Raw genomic sequence first — 21000 nt, forward strand, 5'->3', positions numbered from 1 at the left:
TTTAAAAAAAAAAAAAAAGTATCAAAATTTGGAAATTTGCTAGGAGTGGTACATAAGTATGAGGAACTGAAAGAAAAAAAAAAAGAACATGCAAAAGGAGGCAAAACATCATGATGTGTTATTGTTTAAAATATAAAACATCAGTATAGAAATGTTTCTCCAATTTTGTAAAGTGTAAATTTTGACTATCACTGATGATATGTTTTGTCTAAAGGGGGCAAAAAAAAGCTCTAGGGGAGATCACACGATCCTGTGATGTCACAACATTGCATCCTGCTCTCCCGGCCTTGGGTCGTAGTGATGTCACTCCATCTGTAATTCTGTTCTACTCTGTCCAATCATCATGGCTCACAATTGTGATGTCATAATTGCATCTATTGTAATATCCAGGTGAATGTCTGTGTCTTTGACTTTGCCTGGAGACCTCGGTTCGGTGGCTGAACATACTTGTATGAGACGTTGCCTTCATCCAGACCATGATGAGCATTTGCCTATTACTAGTTTCCAATTTTCTACCGGCTATAGTAATAAGTGTTCCAATTCGAAAAAATGACTCGGGACTGGACACGATATTGCTTGCAAGTAAGAACATCAGTATCTAAACACAATGGCCCCAATTCATCATTATTAGGGATGATCGAAAACCTCAAATATTCGGCTTTGTGAATATCTGACGAATAGATCGCTGCTATGCGAATATTCGATGCGCAATGTAAGTCTATGGAAAGCCCGAATAGTTCCGAATAGTTGTTATTCAGGTTTCCCATAGACTAGATTGCGCATCGAATATTCGCGAATAGTCGAATAGCGGCGACCTATTCGGCAAATATTCGCGAAGCCGAATTTTAGAGGTATTCGATCATCCCTAATCATTATCATTTTAGTCCATTTCCCTTTTTGTCTTGTGGTATTAGTTGCCATGTTTGGCACCAAATTCTTCAAAATGGCGCATGCGATTCATAAATCTAGGTTGCAAAATAAAAAAAAAATTCTGTTTCATGACATTTTTGATGCCAAAAACATCACGTTTTTGCAAAAATTGTGCCAAATACTGGTATGCTAGAGTTGAGTTGAACCAAATTTTGCGAATTTCTAAAAAGTCCCACTTGATGAAGCAGTCAAAAACTCTACTCATAAAGCAGAAAGAAAAAAAAAAAACAAAAGAAAAAAAACAAACTGGCAAGCACATATAAAATAGACTTTAAAGAAGGAGCAAAATAATGAGTGGAAACACAAAATGGTAGGAGAAGGCAATGATGAAACTGGAGAACAAGAGTTTTTAAAGTGCAACAATACAATTTTTCTTTATTTAGACAAAGTGGGGATATGCATATGTGGATGTTTTGAGGCTCCTTTCCACGGATTCCCCCTTCTGCTTTATCCTGGTTGGCTGATATATGGTAACGATATTCACACAGGCACCGTTCATGCCTAGTATTGTAGAACCCTTAGTGGGGCCATTAACTGAATTGGGACTGCATTTCACATTATTTGTTGTCACCTACGGGCGGCATGTTTGTTGCTGAGTCAGCTCAGTGATATGTAGATGCCTACTGGCCTATTCGTTTTTCTGCTAGGATCATTTTTGCTTGTGTGTCCTGAACATGTATACCATTGCCTTTGTCATCTTGATGCGTACGGGGTTAAATCCGCTATGTTATTTTAATCATGTTTTTAACCTCATGGGATGCATATCCCCACTTTGTCTAAATAAAGAAAAATTGTATTGTAGCACTTTAAAAACTCTTGTTCTCCTCTCTATAAATTGTCTTTGAGTTTGTGCTAATGGTGTGGAGTTCCAGTTGAATCTGGATCCACCCCTCATTTTCTATGGTACTCTGGAGTACCTGTATTTAATGATGAAACTGGGCCTACCGTATATTGCTAGAAGGGGCTGAACTTCTGCAAAATTGACTCAAAGTGGTGCATTTCCGTTAGGTCTTGTGGTCTTTCTGGTTGGATGGTGCTTAAAATGTCCAACAAACAGGCTCCTTCTATGAACTCTGACCTTTAGTTCCTTCTATAAATTTTCTATTGGATACAGGTCAGGTGATTGGCTTGGCCACGCTAGCAACTTTATTTTCCTTCTCTGAAACCAATTCCTTGGCTGTGTGTTTGGGATCATTATCTTGCTGAAATGTCCACCTTCGTTTCATCTTCATGTCTCGGTACATTTGTCCTTTCAGCCTTGCTTCAATTATATGAAAATGACCAGTGCTATAGGCTTAAAAAACAGCCCCACACCATGATGCTCCCACCTCCAAGCTTCACTGTTGATATGGTGCTTTTTTTATATGCATCACTTAATGTTTTTTGTTTTTTTTTTGTTTGGTTGGTTTTTTTCTTTAAACAATTGTACCTGCTGATTTCAGGTCTTTCTGTAGCTCTCCACAGGTGGTTCTTTTCTCTTAGACAACTCTTCCGATAATTCTTTTCACTCCTCTGTCTGAAATCTTGTGGAGAACAACTAGTCATGGCCGGTGTGTGATGAAATGATGTGCTTTCCACTTCCGGATTATGGCCTCATCAGTGCTCACTGCAACCTTTAGTAGTTTAGAAATTCTTCTGAAATCAATGTCATCAGTATGTTTTCCAACACTAAGGTTGCAAAGGTCTTGAGACAGCTCACTGGTTTTACTCATCATGAGATGTTTCTAATGTGGCAACTTGGTTTTTTATAGGCCATCAGTTGAACCAGCGGATATTATTTTTCACTAAATGTCAGGATTACTATCAATAATTATTGATAGATTTCAACTGGTGTTATGACTTACCAAGGCTTTTTGCACCTCTCTGTCTTCATGTGTTCAATACTATTTCCCTGTGTCATTTTTCATTATTACACATCCCTAAATTTATGGACATGTATGGTTTGATTTATTTTCCTGTGTGGATAGGAAGGGAGGGCTGTTACTGACATCTGGTGAGTAATGTCAATAGAAAATTGGTGATGTGTTCAATACTTATTTCACTTGCTGTATATACACCCACTATTTACTCTCCTCAACATTGAAATTGCAACACGAAGAAGGAAACGTAAAGGAATTATGGAAATATCAGGATGGATAGACATGTTACTGATAATGCAAATGATGAAAAAATGGAAACAACATTTTCAAAAAGTCTCGATTTAGTCAGTATTGAGAATGATCAGTAAGTGCATTTATATGCCTTGGCTGTTATCAAGGAGGTTATTAAATGGTTGTCCGAGCAATGTTCTGCCTTGCTGAATGCATTTGTGCACAAGAATCATCAAGATCTGCTTCTGGCAGCTCCCTTTGCAATTGCAGTACAATGACATTCTAGATGTGCTCGATGAGACTCAATTCTGTAGACACTAGGATGTATGTATTCATCCAAAAGTCCACAACCATTTGTTTTACATGTATATAATCTATAATTCCTACTGCAATTGTAAACTATAATAAAATGATAAAACGTCTGTAGAAATTAGGGGAATCTAGTTTGGAAGCATTTTAATTTAGCCTAAAGGCCGCTTTACACACAAGCGACATCGCTAAAGCGATGTCGTTGGAGTCACGGAATTCGTGAAGCACACCCTGCCTCTTTAGCGATGTCGTTGCGTGTGAAACCTACGAGCGATTGAAAAAGGTCGCAAAATCGTGCAAAATCGTTAATCGTTGACATGCTCCCCTATTCCCAATTATCGTTGCTGCTGCAGGTCTGATGTTTGTTGTTCCTGCGGCAGCACACATCGCTATGTGTGACACCGCAGGAAAGAGGAACCTCACCTTACCTGCGGCCGCCGGCAATGAGGAAGGAAGGAGGTGGGCGGGATGTTCGTCCCGCTCATCTCCGCCCCTCCGCTTCTATTGGGCACCTGCTTAGTGACGTCGCTGTGACGCCGAACGAACCGCCCCCTTAGAAAGGAAGCGGTTTGCCGGTCACAACGACGTCGATAGGCAGGTAAGTAGTGTGACAGGTCCGAGTGACATGCGGCTGTGCGCCACGGGCAGCGATTTGCCCGTGATGCACAACCGATGGGGGCGGGTACGCACGCTAGCGAGATCGCAGCGTGTAAAGTGGCCTTTAGTTCTCCTTAGTGACAATTAAGTCATCACATTCCTGTTATGCACATAAGTATTCCAAAACAGGTAAAACAGGAAATAAAGCTTATTTCAATTCAATCCAGCCGCACCTGAACCCTACTCCCTACTTGTTCCTCTACAGACTAGTATCCCTAGCTGCACAGCCCCTTGTGGCTCCTGTACAGGCTGCATTATCCCTAACCACACCACTAGAAACCTAGCCACACCACTAGAAACCCACAACTCAGACCTGTCTGCCTGAAAGGCTGTCGAGTTGTTTCTCATACCTCCTGATCGACCAGAGGAGTGGTAGGTTATTACGCACTATAAAAAGACAAAAATATCACTGGACTCAGTGATCTAGAGTTTTAAAGCGCTAAATTAAATCACCAAAGAAAGGGAAAAAAAACAAAAACAAACCTCTAAAAAAGATTTCTTTTAGAGTTTTTTTTGTTTTACACATTATAAACCAAGATAAGAAAAGTGTGCAGTGATAGGCAGGGACCCAAGGTGAGGAATCATGAAAACACATGCACAAGTGGACTAGGTAAAAAAAAAAAAAAAATCAATGGTAGGGTAGTCTCCTACAAACCTAACCGCAAACGAAAAAGGTGTAGGTAGGATAAATGAGAAAGCACAGAGTAATTTCCAAACTGGTCTAACAGGCAAAAATCCCTAGCAATGGGGCTGGAACTCTTTAGCAGAATCCACATTGGAATATAGCCAGCAGAGAAGGCCAGTATCATGAGAGTATAAATAGTATAAATAGCCCCACCCGGGATGTGATAGGAGAGAAAATGAGAAAGTTAGAACACCTGATGACCGCAAATAAAAAGGAGAAAGTAAAAGTAAAGACCATCAGCATTTGGACAGGGACTGAGCAGGCTATAGCCCAGCAGGGAAGGAAACACAACAGAGCACAAGGTAACCGAATCAAGAAATAATTCCATTCCGCTCTCCACCGCTACTATGAGGTGACCAATTCTGCAGCTGAATCAGGGTGAATGTCAGTTTAATGATTTGTCTTGAAAGACTGACTGTGTACAAGAGGCTGCACTCCTCCAGATTGTGAAGAGGATTTGGACCTTTACGCAGTTCCCTCAAACCCAATATAGATTTAGTATATAATCATAAAATGTGTCAAAACAATACCTATAGAATACCACTGACATAGAATCGCAGTAAATAATACAAGTTGTATTCATTAAAATATTAAATACATATTTTTTGGGTCACTTTCCCTGTTAACAGATCCCGTTGAATCAACTAATCTAGAGAACGATATCAATTTTAAGACCATTGTAATTATCGCACTTGCATCAAAGGCCGTTATTTTGCTCCTGGTGATTGTTACCATTGTCCTCTTGCTCATTATCAGGCACAGGTAAGTATTGTATATAATTGATCATATTTTCTGCATTCTCACTTTGTGATTTATGCTCAGACATCACAGCACTCAGAATATTCTATACTATAGTATTGTTATAGAAAATACGGTTTGTTGGCTTCTCCGGAATCAATATTGCTAAAGAGGCCAAGCGATGAGGATGCTGGAAAGTAACGCTCCAATCTATTAACTCAGAATTCCCCAATAGGGAATATAGTTTTCCTAAACTTCATTAAAGGGAAGTGATCATCAAAAAATTACCTATTGTTTAAATCAGGTTTTTGTATTACATGTAATTTTTAAGGGGTAATGCCTCTCTTTGTAGAGATTGCCAAGCCAGTGATAGGAGACTTGTATACCATGCAATGCTCCTCTGGGAAAGGAAATATGCAAATTAACGTTGCAGAGAGGAAAGGGACTTAACTTTAGTGACATCTACTGGAAGTAGCAATCCTAAAAGTCAATATTAAGCCTTAACGAACGTTGACACATGACTTAGGATGAAAGCTAAACCAGACATTGCACTTCCAGACACGTGTTTACCCCTCATCAGTATAAAGAAGGAGGCCTGATTTGGCTGGGTGAGAAGCTTCTGATGGGTGTGTCAGCTGTATTTGTTCCGATGTGACTGCACCTGTTGCGCCATGTGAGAGAATACACCTGGCGAGCAGTATAACTCATAGGGAACACCAGGGTAACAATACAATATAAGGCCCTGGCGCTAGGGAGAGGGGAGCAGGGTAATTTCCAAACACTCCCCTGAGGCTAAAGACTGCACTCCCAAACATCCCTAGATGGGTCCTTCCCCCATACGCCGATCACGTGCCTAGGCCCTCACTAGCCCTGAACTCACCCTGATTAGTGATGCTAGCGAGATGCTAGTCTCGTGACTGCATTAAGACAACACGAGGTAGGAAAGACAAACAGGTGGGGAAAGACAACAAATCAGGCTAGTTTCACACCTGCGTTGAACGGGATCCGTAGCATTGCATTGTGTGACGCATGCAACGGATGAGTTGCATATAGTGGCACAACGCATGCTACAGATCGTACAAAATAACGCAGTCCGTTGTAGTTTTTTTTCCTTGACTTTACACATCTGAGCATGCGCAGTGCGTTAACGGAATCCGTCAAATGACGCATTCTAACGGAATCCGCCACCATAGGCATCCATTATAAAAACAACGGACGCCTAACGGATTCCTGCAGATTGCGTTTTTTTGACACTCCGCCAAGCGCAGAAAAACGTTACATGCTGCGTTACATCCGCCCGACGCAGCGTCAAAATAACGACGCTGCGTCGTCCAGCGGATGCAACGCAGACACTTGCGTTACAGTGCGTCGTCCATACAAGTCTATGGAGAATAGCGCAGTGCGTTAACGGACTGCGCTATTCTCCATAGTGACGGACTGCGCTGAACGCAAGTGTGAAACTAGCCTAACACTTCAGCAGGAACTTCTCAGCTGCAACTGAAGCAACACTTCAGTTTTTTTCCCCAGAGACTGGCTCCTTCCAAGTGGACGGCATAGGTATGAACTGTAGCCGGCTTAGAAAGGAGTGAGTAATGAATACTTATAGCAGAAGGCAGTGGCTGCGGATGAGATTACAACTACCTGTTAGACCACTGCAGAATAGAAATTAATCTTAACCCTTTCTGTACTGGAAGGAAGTAAATACGCTCCAACTCTAGGCCAACTCTAGGTCAATTACACGCGGGTACTAAAGTGAACCCAGACACCCCCCCCCCCAAGATCACATCAAGCTGTGACAGGCTTGTGATGGTGTTCTTTTTTATTTTTAATTTTGTTTTCATGATCTCTATTAGAAAGCAAAATTAGTAATCTTGCAATTTTCAAAGTGGCCGCTATGGCTTTTACAGGACTCTTTCAGACGTCATCGGTCCAATCTCAGATTGCAATGCATAGGACTGGCCACACATCTCCTGACTCGAGTGTAACAGCCTCACAGAAATATATAAAGCCATCACACTCAGGTCAGGAGACGCGCAGCCAGTCTGTACATTGAGATCTGAGGTTGGACCAATAATCACGCATTTCTGAGCCGTTAGACTGTTATGAAAAGTTTTCAGTAGGCTCCTTATCATCAGAGGCAGGATTGCAATGACAAGTAAAATTTCTATACATAGTAGGCAACACAGGATCACAATCAGTGATGTCACAGCTGACCCTGCTCCCCCTCCCTTCACAGTGACCTTTGCACACGCTCATTAGATGCTTCAATACACAAAAAATAGGATTGGGTGTCTGTTCATGGCTGCTAATGTACATGTAAATTTCTTGATTAGAATCTAGAATAGCTCCAGTGACCAGTGTGAAGTTTCCAACATTTATATTTCAATACAAATCTTGATATGGGACAAAAAAAAAAATTGACAAATGTTTAAAAATAAATAATTACAAAAACCTGATTTAAACAATTTTCTGATGACATCGTTTTAATACCTCAGGTACACTGGAAGACCAAGTGCACAGAGCATGTAAAATGACACATGGTCCTTATTGTTTCCTATTGTTCTGATTTATTCTTCCATGCAGCACTGTATTCCCCCCCTAGAAGCAATGCTATTACAAGAAGATACCGCTATAATATGGAATGTATTGCAGTAGAAATTCATTAGTAGCTTAGAATTGTTCTTTATAAATTACTGCTTTTATACTTTCTTTATATTCTGCAGAAACCTAAACTATTTCATCTTTTAATATCCACTTTTTATTTTTTATAATAATATAGAAAGTCTATGAAAGATAATTCATCATATGGAGAGGACAGCGAGAGAATTGGCAACATCAATGGTAAATACATATAGGGCCCAAATCATCAAATTTATCCCAGCTCTGCGAAAATGGGCAGAGCTGGGGCAGGTCTGGGGAGCGGCAGGGGTGTGACGGGCTGTGGTGGACTCTACCCTAGAGATCTCACTCCGGTAACAGAGACGCATGCTGCTCATTAGATGTTTCGCGTTCATGAAAAACCATGCACCTCTTCATGAATCAGCAACGTCTGACTCCAGCACACCCCCTCATCAAGACCCACATTGATAACGCTGTCTTGAATCGGGTCTTCTAAGACTTTGATCATCACATTTCTATACACTAAAGCAGGCTTTACACGCTACGAGATCGCTACAGCGATCTCGTTGGGGTCACGGATTTTGTGACGCACATCCAGCCGCTGTATCGATGCCATTGCATGTGACACCGATGAGCGATTTTGCATCGTCGCAAAAACGTGCAAAATCGCGCATCGGTGACATGAGGGTCCATTCTCAAATATCGTTACTGCAGCAGTAACGAAGTTGTTCCTCGTTCCTGTGGCAGCACACACCGGTACGTGTGACACCGCAGGAACGAGGAACCTCTCCGTACCTGCCTCCCGGCCACAATGCGGAAGGAAGGAGGTGGGCGGGATGTTCGTCACGCTCATCTCCACCCCTCCGCTTCGATTGGGAGGCGGTTCAGTGACGCAGCTGTGACGTTGCTGTGACGCTGAACAAACCGCCCCCTTAGAAAGGAGGTGGTTCGCCGGTCACAGCGACGTTGCAGGGAAGGTAAGTAGTGTGACGGGTCCGGGCGATGTTGTGCAACACGGGCAGCGATTTGCCTGTGTCGCACAACAGATGGGGGCGGGTACGCACGATGGCGATATCGGTACCGATATTGCAGCATGTAAAGCGGCCTTAAGGCTGAGATCACATATCCTGTAACCATCCGTTAGAACGGATCCTACAGAGATCCATTGGCAAAATGATTTCCGTTGGATCCATTTCTTTTTAACATGGAAGTCTATGGAGAACGGATTAGTCAACTGATTGCTATTATCTTCCATTTGTAATTGATCCTGTCAGAAAAATGGATATGTTACAAATGGAAGAAAAACGTATGGCTAAATAGCGATCAATTACCGAATCCGTTGCCCATAGATTCCAATGTTTAAAAAAGCAAAACGGATCGGGCAGACATCTGTTATTTAAAAATGAACAAACAGTTTTGTTTGCAGAACTTTTTTCCCTTACGGCTCTCTGCAGGATCTGTTGTAACGGATGATTACTGGAATGTGAACTCAGCCTAATTTTGTAAAAAGTGCTATAAAAAGGATACAGCTTATAGAACAGGGGTCTTAAACACACAGCCCGTGAGGCGCATGCCACCCCTCAGGTTGTTTCTTGCGGCCCGCAGGCACATAGACCCAATAACGATCGCGGCCAGTGCAGGGGCGTGCATTATTTCAGATGAACGTTTTGCCGGCGCTGCCCAGAATCAAGCTTTCACTGCAAAACTATTCCAATGGCAGCTGCCGACCATGCAGAGGCAAGCAACTGAAGCATATGACCTCAGTTGCTTGCCTCTGATTGACCAGCGGCTGCCATTAGAATGGTTGTGCAGCGAGAACTTGATTCTGCTCAGCGCTGGCAAAATGTTCATCTGAATTTTAGATGAAGCGCTGACAGTGGCTGCGATCATTACAGAGTCAACATGCCTGTGGGCCGCATGACGCAGGGAAGAGAGTGCCGAGGGAACGGAGGAGAGGTAAGAATAATGTTTTGGTTTGTGTGTGTCTGTAGAATGGCGTGCGTGTGCGTGTGTGCGTGTGTGTGTGTGTGTAGAATGGCACAATACGGGATCAGGATGGGACATTACTACAAGAAGAGGACCTGCATGGGCACATTAATAAAAAGGGACAAGGATGGACACATTACTACAGGATGGCCACAAGGATGGGCATATTACTTCAGGATGGGGCACATTACTTCAGGATGGGGACAAGGATGGGCATATTACTGCAGGATGGGCACAAGGATGGCATATTACTTCAAAAATTGGCACATTACGGGCACATTACTACAGAATGAGGACAATTATGGGGCATATTACTACAAGGGGCAAGGATGGGCTCATAAGTACAAGCAGGGGGCAAAGAAGGGCACATTACTACAAGAAGGGAACAAGGATGAGCACTTTACTACAAAGGGAGAAGGATGGGGTACATTACTAAAGGATGGGCACAATACTACAAGAAGGGGGATAAGGATGGGCACATTATTACAGCATGGGGCAGAATGGTGCAAATTGCTACAAGAAGGAGAATAGTATGAGGGCCATTACTAAAAAATGAGGACCAGCAGGGGAACATTACTACAAGATGGCCAAAGTTACTGTATCGTGCTAACTGTAGAGCTGTATTACTTACAAAAGGGGATAAAATGTAAGAAGAAAAAAATCAAAGTATGAGATTATTTTTCCAATCAAATTTTTTTTATATATATATATATATATATATATATATATATATATATATATATATATATATATATATATATATATATATATATATACAAAAAAAAGTGCACATTTGTTATAATAAACAAGCAAAAAATGTTCAAAAACAGTGATCCAAAAGTGTATAAGAAAGAGAAAAAAAAATATGGCACCAATAAAAATGTCACTTTGTTCTGAAAAGAATGCGCCCCCCCAAATTATTTTTCCTATATGCGGCCCTTATACCCAGCAAAGTTTGAGATCCCTATTATAAAATGATGGCTGCTCAGTTGTATCAGGTTGTTTGTGACTTATAAAAGGGTAATACTATACACTGTGGGCCGAAATCATTATTGCTTTTTCTGCTATAATTTTTTTTTAACAATTATTCACGATTAGTGATAGGCGCACCGGACTGTAAAAGTTCGGATCCACGCAGATTCAAACATACCTGAGTGCTGGACCTGGGCCAGGAATTCTCAGGGAACTTCAGACATTTATCTGGATCCAGCAACTCGGGATATGAAAAAGCAAAAAAAAAAAAAAAAGAAAAAGAAAGAAAATAAGAATGAAGCAAGTGCTCTATATTTACCGAGGCTCCGGCATGACTGTAACTGCTTCCTGGCCACTCATTCACTTCCAGGGTTAATCACCGCTCACAGCTACCACTAAATCCTAGATTAGTAATGGGAGGCATCTGAGAACCCTCCATTACTAATTAGTAACACTAATACAGAATATAATCTGTAAATGAAAAGAATTAAAAACACAAACACCGAAAAAATCCTTTATTTGAAATTAAGTACAAAAAAACACCCTTTTTCACCACTTTATTAACCCCCAAAACACCCCTACAGATCCAACATAATCCACACAAGGTCCCATGACAATTGCAGCTCTGGTACATCTGAATTCACAGTAAGCTCCATAGAACATTAAGGAATAACGTTTGGAACTCCATTCTATGTCTGAACTGGGTGCAAAAAACCTAAAAAACATCACTATGGGGAGATAAGGTATGCACACCAGTGACTATGGAAGGGGAATACATGGAATAGCAGAAACTGCTGTGTGAATACTGACATGAAAAATTCAATAGCTATTTGTAAAAATGAAATGTGAAAAATGGAACCTGCATTACTGCCATGAATATATGAATAAAGAGAAATTTAGCTACTGAATTGATCAATGCAATAGAGCCCCAACACTACGCCAAAGTATTTCTCTACGTTGGGGTCCCTAGCTTGTGTGTGTTCTCTCATGCAGTTAAAAAACTTACCGTGTATGGGAGGCTGAGACCCAGGCTATATATACAATGTGGATTGGCAATAGGTGTGTATGGGGAGGGTTCACAAACGAAAAACTACTAACATTAAGGAATAACGTTTGGAACTCCATTCTATGTCTGAACTGGGTGCAAAAAACCTAAAAAACATCACTATGGGGAGATAAGGTATGCACACCAGTGACTATGGAAGGGGAATACATGGAATAGCAGAAACTGCTGTGTGAATACTGACATGAAAAATTCAATAGCTATTTGTAAAAATGAAATGTGAAAAATGGAACCTGCATTACTGCCATGAATATATGAATAAAGAGAAATTTAGCTACTGAATTGATCAATGCAATAGAGCCCCAACACTACGCCAAAGTATTTCTCTACGTTGGGGTCCCTAGCTTGTGTGTGTTCTCTCATGCAGTTAAAAAACTTACCGTGTATGGGAGGCTGAGACCCAGGCTATATATACAATGTGGATTGGCAATAGGTGTGTATGGGGAGGGTTCACAAACGAAAAACTACTAACATTAAGGAATAACGTTTGGAACTCCATTCTATGTCTGAACTGGGTGCAAAAAACCTAAAAAACATCACTATGGGGAGATAAGGTATGCACACCAGTGACTATGGAAGGGGAATACATGGAATAGCAGAAACTGCTGTGTGAATACTGACATGAAAAATTCAATAGCTATTTGTAAAAATGAAATGTGAAAAATGGAACCTGCATTACTGCCATGAATATATGAATAAAGAGAAATTTAGCTACTGAATTGATCAATGCAATAGAGCCCCAACACTACGCCAAAGTATTTCTCTACGTTGGGGTCCCTAGCTTGTGTGTGTTCTCTCATGCAGTTAAAAAACTTACCGTGTATGGGAGGCTGAGACCCAGGCTATATATACAATGTGGATTGGCAATAGGTGTGTATGGGGAGGGTTCACAAACGAAAAACTACTAACATTAAGGAATAACGTTTGGAACTCCATTCTATGTCTGAACTGGGTGCAAAAAACCTAAAAAACATCACTATGGGGAGATAAGGTATGCACACCAGTGACTATGGAAGGGGAATACATGGAATAGCAGAAACTGCTGTGTGAATACTGACATGAAAAATTCAATAGCTATTTGTAAAAATGAAATGTGAAAAATGGAACCTGCATTACTGCCATGAATATATGAATAAAGAGAAATTTAGCTACTGAATTGATCAATGCAATAGAGCCCCAACACTACGCCAAAGTATTTCTCTACGTTGGGGTCCCTAGCTTGTGTGTGTTCTCTCATGCAGTTAAAAAACTTACCGTGTATGGGAGGCTGAGACCCAGGCTATATATACAATGTGGATTGGCAATAGGTGTGTATGGGGAGGGTTCACAAACGAAAAACTACTAACATTAAGGAATACATACATTAATGTTATGTTAGTACATTAATGTTAGTAGTTTTTCGTTTGTGAACCCTCCCCATACACACCTATTGCCAATCCACATTGTATATATAGCCTGGGTCTCAGCCTCCCATACACGGTAAGTTTTTTAACTGCATGAGAGAACACACACAAGCTAGGGACCCCAACGTAGAGAAATACTTTGGCGTAGTGTTGGGGCTCTCTTGCATTGATCAATTCAGTAGCTAAATTTCTCTTTATTCATATATTCATGGCAGTAATGCAGGTTCCATTTTTCACATTTCATTTTTACAAATAGCTATTGAATTTTTCATGTCAGTATTCACACAGCAGTTTCTGCTATTCCATGTATTCCCCTTCCATAGTCACTGGTGTGCATACCTTATCTCCCCATAGTGATGTTTTTTAGGTTTTTTGCACCCAGTTCAGACATAGAATGGAGTTCCAAACGTTATTCCTTAATGTTAGTAGTTTTTCGTTTGTGAACCCTCCCCATACACACCTATTGCCAATCCACATTGTATATATAGCCTGGGTCTCAGCCTCCCATACACGGTAAGTTTTTTAACTGCATGAGAGAACACACACAAGCTAGGGACCCCAACGTAGAGAAATACTTTGGCGTAGTGTTGGGGCTCTATTGCATTGATCAATTCAGTAGCTAAATTTCTCTTTATTCATATATTCATGGCAGTAATGCAGGTTCCATTTTTCACATTTCATTTTTACAAATAGCTATTGAATTTTTCATGTCAGTATTCACACAGCAGTTTCTGCTATTCCATGTATTCCCCTTCCATAGTCACTGGTGTGCATACCTTATCTCCCCATAGTGATGTTTTTTAGGTTTTTTGCACCCAGTTCAGACATAGAATGGAGTTCCAAACGTTATTCCTTAATGTTAGTAGTTTTTCGTTTGTGAACCCTCCCCATACACACCTATTGCCAATCCACATTGTATATATAGCCTGGGTCTCAGCCTCCCATACACGGTAAGTTTTTTAACTGCATGAGAGAACACACACAAGCTAGGGACCCCAACGTAGAGAAATACTTTGGCGTAGTGTTGGGGCTCTATTGCATTGATCAATTCAGTAGCTAAATTTCTCTTTATTCATATATTCATGGCAGTAATGCAGGTTCCATTTTTCACATTTCATTTTTACAAATAGCTATTGAATTTTTCATGTCAGTATTCACACAGCAGTTTCTGCTATTCCATGTATTCCCCTTCCATAGTCACTGGTGTGCATACCTTATCTCCCCATAGTGATGTTTTTTAGGTTTTTTGCACCCAGTTCAGACATAGAATGGAGTTCCAAACGTTATTCCTTAATGTTAGTAGTTTTTCGTTTGTGAACCCTCCCCATACACACCTATTGCCAATCCACATTGTATATATAGCCTGGGTCTCAGCCTCCCATACACGGTAAGTTTTTTAACTGCATGAGAGAACACACACAAGCTAGGGACCCCAACGTAGAGAAATACTTTGGCGTAGTGTTGGGGCTCTATTGCATTGATCAATTCAGTAGCTAAATTTCTTTATTCATATATTCATGGCAGTAATGCAGGTTCCATTTTTCACATTTCATTTTTACAAATAGCTATTGAATTTTTCATGTCAGTATTCACACAGCAGTTTCTGCTATTCCATGTATTCCCCTTCCATAGTCACTGGTGTGCATACCTTATCTCCCCATAGTGATGTTTTTTAGGTTTTTTGCACCCAGTTCAGACATAGAATGGAGTTCCAAACGTTATTCCTTAATGTTAGTAGTTTTTCGTTTGTGAACCCTCCCCATACACACCTATTGCCAATCCACATTGTATATATAGCCTGGGTCTCAGCCTCCCATACACGGTAAGTTTTTTAACTGCATGAGAGAACACACACAAGCTAGGGACCCCAACGTAGAGAAATACTTTGGCGTAGTGTTGGGGCTCTATTGCATTGATCAATTCAGTAGCTAAATTTCTCTTTATTCATATATTCATGGCAGTAATGCAGGTTCCATTTTTCACATTTCATTTTTACAAATAGCTATTGAATTTTTCATGTCAGTATTCACACAGCAGTTTCTGCTATTCCATGTATTCCCCTTCCATAGTCACTGGTGTGCATACCTTATCTCCCCATAGTGATGTTTTTTAGGTTTTTTGCACCCAGTTCAGACATAGAATGGAGTTCCAAACGTTATTCCTTAATGTTAGTAGTTTTTCGTTTGTGAACCCTCCCCATACACACCTATTGCCAATCCACATTGTATATATAGCCTGGGTCTCAGCCTCCCATACACGGTAAGTTTTTTAACTGCATGAGAGAACACACACAAGCTAGGGACCCCAACGTAGAGAAATACTTTGGCGTAGTGTTGGGGCTCTATTGCATTGATCAATTCAGTAGCTAAATTTCTCTTTATTCATATATTCATGGCAGTAATGCAGGTTCCATTTTTCACATTTCATTTTTACAAATAGCTATTGAATTTTTCATGTCAGTATTCACACAGCAGTTTCTGCTATTCCATGTATTCCCCTTCCATAGTCACTGGTGTGCATACCTTATCTCCCCATAGCTCCATAGAACATGACTGCCCACTGTGAGCTTCAGGCAGAGACTAGGTAAGCCATGTGATCAGAAGTGACATCACTCAGGTTAGTTGCGGGTACAGATGGAGGTTCACACGGCCCTCCACCTGTGTCAGCAGGTAACGACCTCAGGGTACTTCATTAAACTCAGTGACCCCACCTCACTGACTTTGCTAAGGTCACGTGAGGTCAGGTTATCTGTGGACACAGGTGGAGGGCCATGGGAAGCTCCAGCTGTGACTGTGACCACATATGCATGAAGAAAAATGACCGACCCTGGAAGTGAATGAGCGACCGCGGGAGCAGTTACAGCCACGTCGGAGACTTGGTAAGTATTGCGCTCCTGCTCCTATCCCTTCTACCACCATTTTTAATCGCTGGATTCTGGTCTCCATAGACTTATATGGGGACCGGCATCCAGACAGATAACCGGGATCAATTCCGGGCCGGAACCGGAATTTATTTTATCTTTTTTTTTTTTTAATACAATTAGGTCCACCGGTCCTCGTTATCTGCGAGTTCGCCCATACTATTCACAACATTTGGAAAAATAGTTAAAAATAGAAAAAAAGACCATTTTTAACATTGCACAAAATTCATGAAACACGTACACCACTGTAATGAGAAAAATAAAAGTTACTTAAAAAAATACAAATAATGAATCTGGGCGGTCCTATTGGTCTGGATTTTGTGTTTAGACCAGACAGGCCATGGCTATTTTTTATATACAGTTTACAAAATGGCCAAGAATACATATAAAAGTAAATACATCAGAAATTTACATTTTTTGCATTAAAAATGCATTTTCCATTTTGCATAGTAAATCTTCTTTATATTTTTTGTTACTTGTGAAAATGAAGCAAATTGTAGGATAAAAATTAAACATCAGGATCAGGATGACCATGGAGATATTATCAAAGGCAACAAGACCGGCCTTCCTGACAGCCTCCATACATGCCCAGATCAGCAGAACTCTCCGGCTGACAGTAAGTTTTCAGGTTTATTTTGTACACCATGAAATTAAAGCACCACTCCAATCTTTTGGGGTTTTTTTTTAGCTCTGGAGTAGCATTTTAAAAGTAAGCCCCCTGTCATATACTGACCATTTGGGCGCGTCATATTTTTTCAGTGTACAGACATTCACTCCAACTAATTGTTTGGGAGGGTGAGTGTTATGTTTTTACGTTAATGCTACTGCATGAGTTCTTTTTGTACCTATTTGTAACTATTTATATAATTGTTAGTTTGTAATATTGTCATTTTAGGACCTCTGTTAGCCATACCTCACAACCATCCCGCATTCAGCGGGACTGTCCTGATTTGAGGGCTCTCTCCCACAGTCCCGCTGTTCACTTCTCTTGTCCCAGCTCTTCCCCTCAGTGCAGTGAATAAATTAACTCAAGAAAAGCAGTGCAGAAATTAAATTCTCATCTGCTCTGATTTCCCAGACAGGGATAGAACTCATCAGCTTGTGAGCCTTCATCCATAGGTCGCAGCTCTAGCATTAAGCTACTGCCTGTATTGACATAGAATTTGGTAAACTTGACTTCTATTGCAAGCAGAGAAGTTAGAAGCATATTATTCAGCTACATAAAAGATATAGATAAATATACACTGCATCTCCATGTAGCTGAAGGAAGAAGTCATATTATAAAGAAATGAGATAAAAATGACAGAACTATAATTTTATTTTTTACCACCCCCTTGGAATCAAACCAGCAACATTCAAACACATAACAGCAACCCCTAGCTGTCGAGCCACGAGCTTTGATGATGTCAGAGGAAGGATTTTACATAGATGAATCTGCAATGCAGCCTCTGATTACACAGGACACAGAGCTCCATTGTATAGTGCAAAGCATCTCTGTTGTGTGTTCTAGAAGGAGAGGAAAAAATGTTTCTGCTAATTTAATTACAAAAAAAAATTAAAACAAGTAGAACAATGTAATTTTTACTGCACTTTTTTAAAAATAATAAACACCACAAATCAGCAAATAACATGGACATATTTGTTGTCCCTGTAATCGTAACGACCTGAACAACACAGCGATCAGATTATTTACGAGGATCGGTAAATGGCAAAAACTGATTATTTTTCTCTATTAAAACACATAAAAGTAATAAGTGTATCACTGAAGCCATGTTCATACACAGCGTAAATGCTACGTTTTTTTCTGCAGCACGCAACGCAATAATAATCTTATCTAATTATTGCGTGTTTGCTGCGTTTTTCCCGACATCTGATACATGTTTGGTTCAGATCTGAATCTGGTTTTTTAATGCATTTTAATACTACAGAAAAGCTTTGATTCTGCACTTAAAAATTAAACTGCATTTTTCGCTTGCAGTTTTTTCAGGCTCCACAAAGAAGCCTATAGAGAAAAAAAAAGCACCAAAAATGCACAGTTCAGCAGCGTCTTTAGATGCACTGAGGGCGGAAATTTCATGACATCACATCCACGCTACTTGAACATTTAATCCGTGTTCACATGTAGCGTAAATGCCGTATTTTTCTGCTGCTTTTTTGCACATATATTCTCCTGTGTTTAATTGTCCAAACAAAGTGGATGTGATTTTGTGAAAAGACGCCGTTGAAATCTGCGGTTTTGGTGCTTTTTTATTCTCTAGAGGTTTCTATGTGGAGTTTACAAAAAATGCTTGGAAAAAAAACGCAGTTACGTTTATAAGTGCAGAATCAAAGATTTTCTGTATTATAAAAACACTAATAAACACAGATTCATATCTGCAACAAAAACGCAAGAAATAATGGGGAAAAGGCATAAAAAAATGCAGCAAAGATGCAATAATCAAAGAAGATTGTTATTGTATAATTTGGTGCAGACACCTGCAGAAAATAAAAAAAACACGATTTATGCAACATGTGAACACGGCCTTACAGACACAAAAAGTAACATGTCATATAGTGATGCTTATATAAGTATGAGAACGTTCTGGCTGCTATGCAAGAATGAACAGTCCAGGGTGTCTGCTGCACATCGCTCACTGACACATTAAGGTGGCTTGGGGTGTGACCAAAATTTCCCGCTGCATGCACCGCATGCTTTGTCCCATTTTCTGTTTTTCAAAATTTGGGACGTATTTGGTTTGCAGACTTCTATACATGGCTATTCACATTGGCTATATGATTGAGGGCTGATAATCACAAATACCATATTTTTCGTTTTATAAGACGCACCGCAAATTTAGAAGAGGAAAATAGGAAAAAATAATTTTTAATGTTAAAATGGGGGTCCGTCTTATAATGCTAGTGCGTCTTAATCTTGATGCTCACCAGGGAGGAGCGCTGGTGGTAGAGCGGCTCAGGAAGGTTACAAGAGGCATGGTCATTGATGCTGCGGGCTCAGAAAGGAGGGGATATGGTGTTACGGCTCAGTAGGGTCAGCAATACTGCGGGCTCGGGCAAGTAGCCGGCGGGCGCCATTGAATTCCCCAGTTATGGCTTACCGGGGCGGCAGTGGTGGAGCGAGGTCATAGTAGGCAGGGTCACAGGACACACTCGGGTTGTCGTTGATCTGCGAGCGGTCGGGCTGCGGAGGCGTCACAGGACGGGGTGTCTCAGCTGCAAGTAAATTGAGCAGACTGCTGGCTCCATTGAATCCAGTTGACGAGATGGACTTCAAGAAAATGGTCGTGGAGATGGCGCATGCGCATATAGGACTCAGTGACCATTTTCTTGAAGTCCATTGCATCAATCTGCGCACGCGCCGCCTCAGTGGCCATTTTCTTGAAGTTCATTGCGTTAACCGTGGGCAATTCAATGGAGTCATCAGTCAGCTCAATGAACCTGCCACCAAGACACCCCGTCCTGTGACCCTTGCAGCTCGCCCACCAATCAATGCCACCCGCCGCAACACCACTGAAGGCATCCTGTGACCCTGTCTCCTATGATCCTACTCACTCCAACACTGCCACCCCAGTAAGCCATATGCATTTTGTAAGACACATCTCCATTTTGCCCCCAGTTTTGGGGGGGAAAAAAATGCCTCTAACAAATCAAAAAATGCAGTAGCTATCAACTCTCCTGCCCTCTTTTCTTTGTCTGTAACAATATCAATCTTTATGGTGTCTAGCTCAGGGGTTTTTTCTTATGTTTTGTGACTTTGTGTTATACACTCCTAACAGAAGTGTTTTAACCACTTTCCCCCCTTCATTGTTATTCCACTTTTCAATTCCCCTGCTGGTTCTTTTTTTGTGAGGCGCAGGTTGTATTTATTTGCAATTATCTAGTTTTCAAAACTGCCAAGAATACATATAAAGTAAAATACATCAGAAATTTACCTTTTTTTCCATTAAAAATGCATTTTTCATAGTAAATCTTCCTTATATTTTTTTGTTACTTGTGAAAATGAAGCAAATTTTAGGATAAAAATTGAACATCAGGATCAGGATGACCATGGAGATATTATCAAAGGCAACAAGACCTGCCTTCCGGACAGCCTCCATACATGTCCAGATCAACAGAACTCTCCGGCTGACAGTAAGTTTTAAGGTTTATTTTGTACACCATGAACTTAAAGCACCACCCCAATGTTTGTTTTTTGGCAGCTCTGGAGTGGCATTTTAAATGTAAGCCCCCTTCCCCCTGCCATATACTCACCTTCTGGGGGCTTTATATTTTTTCAGTGTTGCTCCGGTCCCGCGGTGGCAGAGAAACGACCGTGACAACCACTCCAGCACTGCAATAAAAAAAAAAAACAAAAAAAAAAACAAACGTTGGAGTGGTTCTTTAAAGGAGTAAAATCCCTTTCCGCCCCACTGTCAGACATTCTGAAATCAGGGACAAACCTTTAAAAGCATTTCTGTTGCAGAAACTACAGAAAAGCAAAAGACATTCTGCAAAAAAGAAAAAGCATGTGTGGTGGAAATGGAGACATCTTTATAGGAATCAGGACCTGCCTGCCTGGCATCATCAGTATTAACTTATGCACGTACTTAACCCTACATGGGTAAAAGGGAAATAAAACCTCTCAGAACTGC

The 21000-nt window shown here is 40.8% G+C and overlaps 1 protein-coding gene across 2 annotated transcripts; it reads left to right on the forward strand.

Moving 5' to 3' along the window:
* Nucleotides 1-410: 410 nt before the first annotated feature.
* LOC142250181 (uncharacterized) lies at nt 411-21000 on the forward strand. 2 transcript variants are annotated; one of them, XM_075322343.1, is made up of 6 exons: nt 411-582; nt 5301-5433; nt 8189-8250; nt 16863-16988; nt 20375-20500; nt 20818-21000. In XM_075322343.1, exons 1-6 carry the CDS (start codon nt 477-479, stop codon nt 20940-20942), a joined length of 678 nt encoding a protein of 225 aa, XP_075178458.1. In that variant the 5' UTR covers nt 411-476; the 3' UTR covers nt 20943-21000. The 2 variants fall into 2 exon arrangements, with proteins under 2 accessions (XP_075178458.1, XP_075178459.1); XM_075322344.1 differs by having other exon boundaries at nt 20832-21000.

This window comes from Anomaloglossus baeobatrachus, chromosome 8 (assembly GCF_048569485.1).
Source record: "Anomaloglossus baeobatrachus isolate aAnoBae1 chromosome 8, aAnoBae1.hap1, whole genome shotgun sequence".
NCBI lineage: Eukaryota > Metazoa > Chordata > Amphibia > Anura > Aromobatidae > Anomaloglossus > Anomaloglossus baeobatrachus.